Source organism: Myotis daubentonii, chromosome 10, assembly GCF_963259705.1.
Source record: "Myotis daubentonii chromosome 10, mMyoDau2.1, whole genome shotgun sequence".
Taxonomy (NCBI): Eukaryota; Metazoa; Chordata; class Mammalia; order Chiroptera; family Vespertilionidae; genus Myotis; species Myotis daubentonii.
The window spans coordinates 33231217-33244555 of NC_081849.1; the positions used below are offsets into that span (position 1 = coordinate 33231217).

At 49.4% G+C, this 13339-nt stretch overlaps 1 protein-coding gene across 1 annotated transcript in view; it reads left to right on the forward strand.

Annotated features, from left to right (window-relative positions):
• Window positions 1–13339, forward strand: part of TMEM178B (transmembrane protein 178B) — a 354516-nt gene that overhangs the window by 319720 nt on the left and 21457 nt on the right. Inside the window, exon 3 of the mRNA XM_059711995.1 lies at window positions 4604–4741. Coding sequence (XP_059567978.1) covers window positions 4604–4741 — 138 coding nt within the window. The remainder of the gene's footprint in view (window positions 1–4603; window positions 4742–13339) is intronic.

Genomic DNA, 13339 nt, shown 5'->3' on the forward strand with positions numbered 1-13339 from the left:
CTCTTCCCTTCATTTCCTCATTAATCACATTCATCCTGTGACACTGTGTGTGGTTTGCAAGCCTCCTTTCATCTTTTTTTGGAGCAGGATGGGACTGTTAACCCATAAATTAGAAATGATTTTACAATATAAGCTTCAGCGATTTTGATTCTGATATTTTAAGGTGTTATTTTTGTTCTCTAGATAGTTCTTTTCAGTAGTATCCTGTTCTTATGTAATGGAGGTAAACTACATTTCTTCTCCTGTCTCTCTGGGAATAGTAATAAGACTTAAATGATTGTTCCTTCTCAGAGTGTCTCCTCGAGGTCTTTCTCCCGGGTTGCAGGCTTTTCTCAGTGATGCTGGCTTGTCTGGTTGGGGTGCTAAAGAGCTGCCTCGAAGCGCTGAGTGGGCGGGTGGGCTTCCTTGGAGAGTGGCCCAGGGGTTTCTTCTGAGGCATCCCCGGTGGCAGAGGGGTAGGCCTTTCCTCTTGCACTGGTCATCACTGCAGAGGCCTCTCCCAGCCTCCAGGCTGGAGGACAAAGGCCGGGCCGTGAGCTCCTGGGAGCCGAGTAGAGAGGGCTGGGGTCTCAAGAGTAAGCATCAGTGTTCTCTATGTGCACGGCCACGTGATTGCCCTCTGTGCAGTGGCCCTCAGCTGTGCTGGCCAGCCAGCCTGCACGTGGAGCTTGGTGGACCCTCCCTTCCCCCCCCCCCCCCCCCCAGGCCTAAGTACTCAACTATCAGGGTAGGGGAGTGAGAAGGGAGATCTAGGGATCAAGTTTCATCTCAGACAACTTCCACCAAATCCCTCTTTTGTGTCCCTCCCCTTGTTTACTTGATCCAAAGGCAACTGCTGGGGCCAGTTCATGCACCTTCTGGGCATGGGGCAGGTTGGTCTGCAGCTTCCCAGGCTGCGGGCTTTAGGTTTGGCTCTGAGTCTGCTAAGTCAGTCACACTGTCCATCAGCCCCCCTCCCCTCCCTGACTTTTTTTATTGTTTGTTTGTTAATCCTCACCTGAGGATATTCTTTCCATTGATTTTTCAGGGAGAGTGGAAGGGAGGGAGGGGGATAGAGAGATAGAGGTAGAGATAGAGGTAGAGAGAGGGAGAGGGAGGGAGGGAAGGAAAGAGAGAGTGAAGGACAGAGAAAGAGAGAGACATCAATTGGTTGCCTCCTGCAGGCACCCTGAATGGGACCAGGGCTCGAACCTGCAACCCAGGTATATGCCCTTCACTGGGAATTGAGCCCGGGACCCTTCAGTGCACGGGCTGATGCTCTAACCATTGAGCAACACCGGGCCAGGGCTATCCATCAGCTTTTATGTGGTTGTCATCCTCTCCTTCCCTATTTTTTCCATCCTTATACATTTCTATCTTTTAAAAAAATCTCTTACCTTGGGAGGAAGAGATGCTGGATACATTTGTTCACTGTCATGATAACCCAGTAGCTCATTAGTTACATTGTGAATTTCATTTTCCCACACAGCTCACTCTCCTTTTACTTCACTGGCTTGAGATAGTCCATTATGTAACTTCTTTGGCTCTTGCTTTTCTTCTCTGTAAGAGAGGAATAGTCTTACCTACTTTCCAGGTTGTTGATGCAGCTACTCTGAGTTACCACATAGGTTTTAGGGATAAAATAAACAGTTCCGGCAAAATCAGGCTCACAGGGCGATGGTGACGATCCTCCCGGGTCAGTGAAAATACTCAGGCCTGATCTCTGATTCTCATCCTTCCTTCTCAACCAACAATTTAGTAGGACCCTCCGCTTCTGTTGACATAGCCCTTTGGGGAACAGCAAAGTGCACTTATCCATGTTAGAGGCCACAGCCCTCCCCGGCCAGGGACACGGATGACCACGATGGTCTTAGAACTTTTGGAAGAAGAAGAATCCTCACCATTCCCCTTCCTGCTCTCTCCTCTTTTTCTTCTAAGTAACACACACCTTACTTTCCCCTCCACTAATAAGAACCTTCCCTCTCTCTCTGACTGGCATTTCCCTTTTCCTGCCCAGCCCATTTCCCGGTCCCTGGCCCTGGTGGAAACACCTTAATATGTGACACTTCATCCACTTACCCCCCTACCCCCCCCCCCAGGCGGTACCTTTGCTCCCATGGTCTGCAGAGCGGGGAGCAGTCAGGCCGTCCCGGGAGCAAGGCCGAGTGCAGCAGGGAGGGGCTCTCTGGCTTCAGCAGGGTCGTCCACTCTGGTGCTGCTGAAGGGGCCAAGATTTCTCCTAGAAACCTCCACGCACGAAGGGAACCCCTGGTTCCATAGGGGCAGAGGAGAGAAGTTTCCCGACCTATTGAAAGGGATATGAGCCCTGACCGGTTTGGCTCAGTGGATAGAGTGTCGGCCTGCGGACTGAAGGGTCCTGGGTTCGATTCCAGTCAAGGGCATGTACCTGGGTTGCGAGCACATCCCCAGCAGGGGGCGTGCAGGAGGCAGCTGATCGATGTTTCTCTCTCATCGATGTTTCTAACTCTCTATCCCTCTCTCTTCCTCTCTGTAAAAAAATCAATAAAATATATTTTTTTAAAAAAAGAAAAAAGAAAGGAATATGAACCTCCTTTCCAGCAAAAATACCCAGCCTCTCTTCCCATTCCCACAGCCCGTTGCCCCTGAGGACAGTGGAGAGTGGACGAAGCATCTGGAGCAACGAGTATGTCGTCTCCAGTATGAGTCCAAGTGGACCCGCATGTAGAGGGGACCGAGGAGGGAGCTGGGGCCTGGCTCACTCCGGTCTGTGGCGGTGGCCAAGGAAGAAGGGACTGATCCTGGAGGCAGTGGAGAAAGCGTTGTGGGGAGCTGGAGGGCGAGGGGGACCGTGGGCAGCTGAATAAGGGGTGGTGCTGGCCCGGCTGGCAGGCATGCTCTTTCCCGACTCCCTGCTGGTGGTGGCTGGCTGAGCCCGGAGCAGGGAGCCTGCTCAGGAAGCATGGCGCACACACGTTTGAGCGCTGTGATCCAATGGCGCTCACCACCAAGTTTCCTCAGACACATTTGGTGACATGAACACATTTGACGCCTGATTCCCATGGGCATGAAAATCAAGCATCCTTGGCAGTTCCCATAAACGACTATGATGAGTATTATACCTGGCTGGGCAGGCCTCCTGGGTCAGCGGGGAGGATCTCGGTAGAGCAGGAGCCAGCTCCCTGGTGGACTTGTACCTCTGTGACAGTGCCCGGGTCCGTCCTGCTCCCTGTCCAGGCCCCTCCTCACGGGACAAGCTCAGCTGCTATCTCCTAACTCCCTCCCCACTTCCCAGCCAGTTTTCTCCAGGGCTGATCTTCAGTGTCAGCATAAGGACATGGACCAAATCCCTCTCCTGGGGGCAGAGGAATGGAAGGTCTCAAGCCCGAGTCCCAGGATCTGCCATGGCTCCCAATGGGGTGGCTGGAGTGAGAGGGGAACAGAGGGGATGCGATGCCCTCATGAGGTATGCGGATCCCAAGGTGTTCCCCCCGGAAACGTGGGGGCATTGTTTCCCGGGGATGGGAGTGATGTAGTTTCCCATCAGGCTCCCTGCCCTGCCCCCTCACCCTCCCTCTCTTCCTCTGGGGGAGGGTAATGCCCAGGGGTCCTCTAGACTTCTCTGTCAATATCCTCCGGGGCCTCATCAGAAGGATGGGGGCTAGTGGATAGACCCAGATATAGGTGGATGGACAACACAGGAGGACATGGAGCTGCAGGCGGAGGTGCTGGGGCTGGGTGGAAGGAGTCCATGACAAATGGGTGGGTGTCACGCAGGAGAAGGTATTAGAGGGTTGGATTTCAGGGATGAGGCAGGTGGGGTGGGGTATGCATTGGCGGGCAGGGAGGAGCCAGGAGGAAGTTGAGCTGATGGAGAGGCTGAGTGAGGCTCACTAAGGTGGGCAGCAGCTCTGCCCTCTTCCTGCCACTAAAAATACCTCCTTCCCAGACAGCCCTCCTCTTTCCTGCACCCCTGCCGGGCTTTGTCGGGCATGGAGCGGGGAAGGGCCTGGTTCAGAAGCTGTACTGACCTGGGTGTGGGGCTGAGAGTGTCTGCTCTGGGCTCAGTCTCAGAGCAGGAGGTGTGGCTCTCCAGCCTGCAGCCCCACATGCAAGAAAGCTGAGGCCTGGGAGCCAACTTGGAGGGAAGGAAATAGCAGCTGCAGGCAGCATCCTCCTTACACAGGACCTCCTGGCAGAACCAGCAAATCCCAGAGGGGAGGGAGGGAGCTCTTGGCAGGTGCAGCCTGACCCCACCCAGCTGCGAGGTGAATGATGCTGAGGTTAGGACCTGGGATCCTTGCCAATCTGGGTTGGATGCTCTGATGTAATGCTCACTAGGTCTATGGCGTGAAGCAAGTTGCTCCATCTTCCAACAGGGATAACACAGTACCTGGCTCAGAGGAAGCATGCAAGTGACAACTGTTATGATGATGGTTTCTCCCTCCATCTATGTACCCATGATGCAGTCACCATCAGGGCTCTGGCCTCTACAAACGGGTTTATATGCAAACCTGTCTGAAAAGGCAGGTTCCTTCCTTCCCCGATGCAGTGCCCCACCGCTCCCCCTCTGCCTGGGCTCGGGTGCACCCGACGCTGAGTTCCAGGCTCTGATGCTAACCCCTGCCCTCCTGCTTACCCACAGACTTGCGTAGGATGACAGCCGGCTTCATGGGCATGGCGGTGGCCATCATCCTCTTCGGCTGGATCATCGGCGTGCTGGGCTGCTGCTGGGACCGAGGCCTTATGCAGTATGTGGCCGGGCTTCTCTTCCTCATGGGAGGTAAGGTGCAGGCTTGGGGGGCCTGTCGGGGGAAAGGTCCGGTTACTAGGATTCTGGAGGAACGGCTAAGTGCACAGCAGATGAAAGCCACAACTCTGTGGGGCTCTACCCATTCATTCATTCATTTATCATTTTTTTGAATTCTTCTTAATCACATGTCCCTGCACTAGCTGCTGGGGATGCAGAGGCTAATGAGACTAATAAGGTGTGATCCTTGCCTGCTGTGGGGGACGGTGCAGCTATGGCATTGAGGCGGGTATCAGACGCAGAGTGAGCGTGAACCCCGAAGATCCTTGGGCATTTTATACACACACTAGACTTCAGGGTGGGAAGTGGTTGCTATCTGGGCAGTTTCCCCTTTAAAAGCTTCACCCTTGATTTATGCTTCCTAAATGCTGCTCCTGTTTCCAAATGAGGCACCTGCCCTCGTGCCTGCCCCTTACTCTCTGACTGCCATGGCCAAGGACCAATCCAGTCCTTAGGAAGGGATTGTAGATGAACCATGTGGCTGTGCAGGAGCAGGTCCCAGTCCACAGGAAGTGAGTGCTAATCCACAGCACAGGTGCCTCCTTTCTCCCTGAAGAGCTAAAATGTGCCCTTTGGTCTCCTGGTGTGAGCCTCAGATGGAAGCAAAGCGAAGCATTGGGTGTGCCCTTCACAGTCTGCCCCGCAGGGAAGAGTGCGTTGACGAATAGCAGAGCCAGGTAGAGGGGAATTTGGCTTGGATTGAGGGAATTAGAAGTGTTTATGGAAAGAAAGGAAAATGAGTCCTACCAATGGAAACAAATGTCAGTAAGACTTTGGGCTCCATGTGCCTCTGCCCAGCCCAGGTCCCTGTGGTGGATGCCTGGCTCTGGGGTCTGAGCAGAGGAGGGAGGTGAGGAGCAGGCCAACTGGAGAAAGGAGGTGGCTGTGCCTCTAGGTGTGCACAGGTCTCTGGGGGCTGTGAGCAAAGGGCTGGGAGAATAGGAGAATGGCAAGACTCATCCTAGGGCCTGCCCGTTGGGTCCACACCTGAGGTTATGGCAGAGGCTGGTGGAGGGAGCGTCCAGGTGGCTCTCTCTAGAGCAGTGGTTCTCAACCTTCCTAATGCCGCGACCCTTTAATACAGTTCCTCATGTTGTGGTGACCCCCAATTTCATTGTTATAAATTGAACATAATTAAAGCATAGTGATTAATCACAAAACAATGTGTAATTATATATGTGTTTTTCCAATGATCTTAAGCTATCCCTGTGAAAGGGTCATTCGATCCCTAAAGGGGTCGCAACCCACAGGTTGAGAACTGCTGCTCTAGAGGTTCCCACATCCCTCCTCCTGAGCTCCCACAAAACCAGCCCTGCTGACCTTTTCCATGCCTCGGTGTCCTCCTCAGTGAAACCAGGGGGAGCCTGGTTTTCAAACTGTTTTAGTAGCAGCTAAATCCTTTCGGTTCCCACTTCCAGTCAAAATCTTGCGTGGACCCTGAAATGTAAGAAGGTAGAGTGGAGGAGCTCTGTTTGTAGTGAGTGTTCTTGCTAAGACTCTTGGTTTTACAAAGATGGGCTCCAGTAACATGGGGCTTTTCTAGGGCTTGGAGGGTCTCCCAGGAATCTGAGAAAAGCAGAGCAAACAGGCCTCGGGCTGAGCAGGAATAGAAATGGGAGCTCTCTCATCGCCTCCTCCTCCAGCTCTCTGCACACATCCTCTGCGCCCCCTCTCTCCAGGTCATGCATGTGGCTCACATCTGCCCAGGTGCTAAGTCTCCAGGGTCCGTCCACTTGCTTCTGGGCTGCTAAAGACAGAGAGGGAACATTAGTGTCCTTGCAGAGAGCCCAGAGCAGCTGCCATCTGCTGAGTCCATGGGTGGGCTTTGTGAGGATCTAGGGAGGAGCTACTCATGAGCAGAAGCTGCGCTTCCCCTCACCTGCCCAGCAGGGGGAGCTACACTGAGAGGCTGGGGTGTTGACCCAGAAATGATGCCTTGATCCATAAAACCCTGTGTGTCAAAAAGAGATGTTTCGGTACCAACCCTTCTCAGAACCTGACCAGTTCTTGCCCTCCAAGAGTTGACCTTCTAGGTTGATCTGTGGATTAAATGAGAGAGCTGGCCACCCGTGACAGCATCTCATGGACACAGCAAAGCAGTCAGCCACTCAAACTATAGTTTGTATGGCAAAGTGAGATAAGGCCCACGGCCTTAGCTTGCACCCAGACTGGATTTCAGGCACCTGTAACTGAGCACAGACAGGTGCCAAAGAGTTACATTGGGCGACAGTTGAGACCAGCTGGTAGGGACCAACCTCAGCAGTGCTTGGGAGCTGGCCAGTCCTGGTGAGCAGGTGCAAAAGGAGGGGTTGGCAAGAGTGCAAAGGTAAGTTTGAAGTCAAGAGTCCGAAGGTGGAATTGAAATTGACTTTGGGTGAACCGACTAGGGCCAAAATGAAAACGGAAGAGCTCTCCTCACAACCTGTTTGGATGTGAAGGAAGAGGGCCCACACTGAGCCCGTCTCTGCTCCACATTGAACTGTTTCCCTGGGCTAGAGAGAGGGCGCCCCACACCTTGTGAAATAAGCAGCAACAAATTGTTTAATTAACACTCAACCCAGAGGAGGCAATTAGTTAAGTAGGGCAGCTTTGTTGAGCCAGGAGGCTGGGGGTGGTGGGTGGGATCCAGTTTTCCCTTTGGCAGGGGCTCCAGGGGAGAATCTAGCCCAAACTGGCACAACACTATTCCGGTGCCAGCAACTGCCAGAGACAAGTGTCTCGATGAATCATCAGTGGTAGTCTGCGCAGGAATAGGATGACACGGGAGAAAGACAGCCTGGCGAGGCAGTGTATGACTGCTACGATTACTTGTGATCCACTGGCCGCGTGAGCCTCAGAGCCGCCTCATGCACACAGATCTACAAGATGACTGTGAGCATCCAGCGCATGCCCTCCCCATCCTCCCACGCTCTTGGGAGACATCCATCATCTCTGCCGCCGCCTGGACAAAGCCTTCATGAGCCCTCATCTAGGTTGGAGCCCCCTATCTAGACGCCCCCTATCTAGACGTTGCCACCCAGCAACCAGTCCTTTACAGAGCAGTTAGCATCATTTCTAAAAAAAACTATAAAGCAGATATGTCACTCATCAGCTACCGGTGCACCAAAGGTCTCCAGTTGAATTTAAAATCCAAATTCCTTTCTCTTCTTGGGAAGCTGTCTTAGACAACTCGGGCTGCTGTAACAAAATACCATAGACTGGGTGTTTATAAACAATATGCAATTATTTCTCACTGTTCTGGAGGCTGGGAAGTCCAAGGTCAAGGCACTGAACCATTCAGTGTCTGTTGAGAACCTACTTTCTGGTTTATAGATGACACCTTCTTGCTGTGTCCTTCCATGGAGGAAGGAGTGAGGGAGCTCTCTGGGGTCTCTCTTATTAGGGCACTGATTCCATTCCTGAGGGTTCTACCCTCCTGATCTAAGCACCTCCCAAACGTCTCTCCTAAGACCATCACCCTGGGGTTAGGACTTCAACATAGGAATTTGGGGGCACACAGACATGCAGTCTATAGCAGGGGCCCTATGTAATCCGGCTCATTCTCTCACCCTCTTTCCTGTTCCTTCCCCTAAACTCATGTCACTCCACCCATGGGCTGCCTTTGTGTCCTGGAACACAGAATGTTAAGTCTAGGCACCGACGGAGCTGGTGGGCCACTTTGCCTGCCGTGTTTTCCCACCAGTGTCTGAGGGCAAGGTCCCTCCTAGGATTCAGAGAAGGTTTCCTTGACCACTATCGCCATGAAGCCACCCAGTCACTCGTGACATCTCAATTTAGTTTTTTGCAGCACACTCACTACTTTCTGAAATGTTTGTTACTGTTTTGTTTTTAGTTGATTTTTTTTGCCAGCTTAAAAAAAATTATTATCTCAAAATTTCTATGGATCAGAATTCCAAGCACAGCTTGACTGGGTTCTCTGCTCAGAGAACTATAATCAAGGTGCCAGCTGGGGCCGAGGTCTCAAAGACCCAGCGGCGCAAGACCCCAACCTGCCGTGACCCACCCTGTGTGAGCCTCGGGACTGCCTCTGCCCGGCCAGCCCTGCCAGCCCCTCAAGAGCCTTGAGTCCCGGCCTGTGAGAGATGCTCCATGCACCTCCTGGTGACCGGTTGTGGTCGTGACGCCATAACAGCTTTCTCTGATATAGATTGAATGGATAGTACAGAGTTCCCAGTTTACTCTCTACCCCTGAACATGGCTTTCCCTGTTATTAATATCTGGTATTAGTGGTGTGTATTTGTTATAATTAATAAGTATTGGTTCATTATTAATAACTACTATCCATAGTTTATCCAGATTCTTATGTTTTACCGATGTCCTTTTTCTGTTCCCGAGTCCCATGAAGGATTCCCCATCACACTTAGTTGTCATGTCTCCTTGGGCTCCTCTCACTGTGACAACTTCTCAGACTGTCTTTGTTTTTAATGACCTTGACTGTGTTGCGGAGTGTTGGTCATCTGTATTGTAGGATGCTCCTCTGTTGGGACTTGTGTGATGTTTGTCTCATGAGTAGCCTGGTTTATGGGTTGGGGGAGAAAAACCACACAGGCAGGTGCCATTTCCATCACGTCATTTCAAGGGTATAGCCATGATTTGTTTATGACAGTTGATGATGACCTTGGTCATCTGGCTGAAGTAGTGGGTGTTAGCTTTCTCCTCTGTGAACTTACTCTTTCTTCCCTGTTTCCATACTGTCTGCTTTGGAAAGAAGTCATAGTCACTGCCCACACCCGAGGAGTGGGAAGTTAGGCTCCCTGTCCTTGAGGGCGGAATATCTACGTAAGTTATCTGGAATTCTTTTACACAGGAGATTTGTCTCTTCTTCCCTATTTATTAATTTATTCAATCATCTATTTGTATTAGTGTGGACTCTTGGAAATTTATTTTATACTTTGGTTATAACCCAACATTATATTTCGTTGGTCCAGCTTTGGCCCTTAGGAGCTCTTTCCATTGGCTCCTGTGTCCCTTTGCTACACTCCTATCAATGTGGGTTTGGTTTTTATTTGTTGTAGTTTTTTTGGACACTTAGTTTTTGGCACTATGAAGTGCCCCAGTCCTAGAATCAGCCATTTCTCCAAGGAACTCGTGTACCTTTTAATGGAGAGTGGTATTAGAAACCAAGATCGGGCCACGAGGTGTCTGCAGTGTTTTTAACTTTCTGTGTTTGTTCATTGACTACCCCACCCAACACTTAGATGTAGGCTCCTTGAGCCCCGGAGCCTGTCTGCCTTGTTCTGCACAGTGTCTGCACTCTTCAGATGCCTGTTGAACACATGCATTGCAAACGTGAATTATGTGCAAGAAAGAGAAAGGATTTTTTTGGGGGGGGTAGGGTGGAAATCTCAGCTTTTTAATTTATTTTTACAATATACAAAATAAATCTATTGCCAGATTGTAGATACAAAATAATTAGCCATTTACATGCAATAAATATTAATATTTCAAGAAAAAAAGATTTAAAATATAATAATATTACCAAAACTGTACTAGCATTATATACTATCACAAAAGTTGTAGGAAATACTAAAAATCTGCAAATAACAGGATTGCTTCTATTATATTCTAAAAACTTTTCCCCCTCTGGTTCTATTTTTGTTCATCAGTTTATGTTGTTCATTGTATTCCACAAATGAGTGAGATCATGTGATATTTATCTTTCTCTGACTGGCTTATTTCGCTTAGCATAATGTTCTCCAGGTCCATCCATGCTGTTGCAAATGGTAAGAATTTCTTCTTTTTTACAGAAATGTAGTATTCCATTGTGTAGATGTACCACAGTTTTTTAATCCACCATCTGCTGACGAGCACTTAGGCTGTTTCCAAATCTTAGCTATTGTAAATTGTGCTGCTATCAACATAGGGGTGCATATATCCTTTCTGATTGGTGTTTCTGATTTCCTGGAATATATTCCTAGAAGTGTGATTACTGGGTCAAATGGGAGTACTATTTTTAATTTTTTTGAGGAAACTCCATACTGTTCTCCACAGTGGCTGCATTCCCACCAGCAGTGCACAAGGGTTCCTTTTTCTCTGTATCCTCGCCAGCACTTGTTGATTTGTTGATGATAGCCATTCTGACAGGTGTGAGATGGTACCTCATTGTTGTTTTGATTTGCATCTCCTGATGATTAGTAATTTTGAGCAAGTTTTCATGGCCTTCTGTATGTCCTCTTTTCAAAAGTGTCTATTTAGGTCCTTTGCCCATTTTTTGATTGGATTGTTTATCTTCCTTTTGTTAACTTGTATGAGTTTCCTGTAAATTTTGGAGATTAAACCCTTATCTGAGATAGCATTGGTAAATATGTTCTCCCATGCAGTGGGCAAGGATTTTGTCTCAACAGAGCAGCAGTCCTTCAAGAAAGTATTCTCTCTTATCTTTCATTCCTGGTCTTATCTTCCCATTCATGAGATTCCTTATTCTCTTTTTAACTTTATCTGAACACTCCTAAGGTCCCTGTAGAACAAGTCTCAAATTCCCTTTGGAAGTAGAGAATGTTAGAAATGGGAGGGACCGCCCTGCTGTGACTCGGTTGGGCTTCATCCTGGGCACCAAAAGGTTGCTGTTTTGATTCCTGGTCAGGGCACATGCCCAAGTTGTGGGCTTGATCCCTGGTAGGGGCGTGCAGAGGCAGCTGATTGATGTCTCTCACACATCGATGTTTCTCTCTCCTCTCTTCAATCAATAAAATTCTTTTTTAAAAAAAGTCTCTTTAGATATGGAAGGGACCTAGAGATCATCCAGTTTGACCCCCTTGTCTTCCCAGATAGCAGTAGTCATGTCAGTTGGCCTAGGTCACCCCCCTAGTGAATGGCTTACCTGAGCCAGAGCCCAGCCTGTGCCACCAGCCTGGATACTTGAAGCCTCTGTTTCCAGGACTCCGTGTTGAAGGTCCCCACGACCCCCTGTGTCACACACACACTAGCATGGCTCCAGTTCTGTGCTCTGAGCAGATGCCAGTGTTCCCAGAATCTCCCACATTCCCTTTCTGTTCCTCCCGTCTCAAAGCACACAGGGGCATCTGGAGGCGATGGTGGCCATAATTGAGGGCAGGGATGGTAATGGGAAAAGGAAATCATTAAAGGTCCTTTTCCTACCACCTGTGGTCAGTGTAACCTTTTCTACCTCCCAGTTAGTCAGGGGGAACGAGGAGAATGCCCTAAAGAAGCTCGAGCTCTCAAGTTTGAGTGATTGCAGTAATTTGCAAACCACTGATGCCAAATGCCTCCCCCCAGCTCACCAGAGAGCAGTTCATCCATGTGATGAGCCCCACACACCCCTCTTCTGATAGACAAAGACCTTGATAAAGGCCCAGCATTTCTGAAAACTTACAAGCTGAACATGAGAAGTCTAAGACATAGGTGTCTTGCCTGGAGGACTATTTCTTTAAGGCAATAAGTCATTTTAGGGACTCCAATGAAGTAGAACAGCGTCCACGTTCCCATCGGCCTCTGCCACTGTCATTCCTCACTCCAGCATGACTTACAAATATGGCTGAGATGGTGTTTCTGGAAGACCAGAAAGCCCTATGCCTCAAACTTCATAACTCATGGGTAAGAGAGGAAAAACCATGTATATTAGATAATCTGGGAGGAAGAATAAATTCAGTATAAGAAACCCTTAATAAATGGGGGCTGTTACAATTATATGTAGATCCTAAGTGAAGTCCATTTTAGTAGGCAGAGAAGGGTCCATGATATACCATGACCAGTCAAGGGCATAAAACTTATTTACGTACCCTGCTAGATTGCTTTTATAGTTTCCTGGGAGATTTCACTAGAATGTCGTGACTCTCCTCTTAACTTTTTGTCTTATATCCTTTCTTTTCATAATCCTAAGCAGAGCTCCATAAACGACTTCACACCCTGGAGCATGTCTTGCCCTTTGGAAGGAATATGTTTGAATATTTATTAGCATTTGATAATTGCTTTCAAAACAAAGACATCAGGAGGAGACACATTATCAGGGGGATTAGGAAATGACATTCACTTTGGCCTAACGTAGAATGAGTGGCCAGGATCTATCACTCCAGCAGCCCAGGCAGCAGGAGAGGTCATTTCCCTTTAGAATTGGAATGGACGCCAAAGGGGTGACACCCTGGCCCCCAATGGTAACCTAACTTTGCTATGATAGGTTGCCTTCTTTATAGATTTGCCCTTCAGAAGAGAATACTAAGCAGCTTTGGCCCTGCAAGCCCAAATCTGGTCAATGAAGGCCTTGTCAGATGCCCTATAACCTGCCTGTCCAAACATTCAAGAAAATCACATATTCACTGACCAGGGGTTTTGCTTTGTCACTGAATTCCCAGAGGAAAATGCTGAGACAGAGCCGACCCTGGAAGGAGATGGACGGCAGGGTGGTGTGTGAAGGCATCTAGGAGAGCTCTTTGGGAAGAACCAATCCTTGTCTCTCAAAGTCCCTGCCCACACTTGCCCATGAGCTACCTTCAATTCCCTGCCACACAGTTGGAGATGGGGGTGTAAAGTCCTTGCTCATGAAGGAGAATCATCCAACTATAAGGGGGAATTAGGGTATTAGTACAGGACAAAGGAGCCTTGGAATAGCCACAC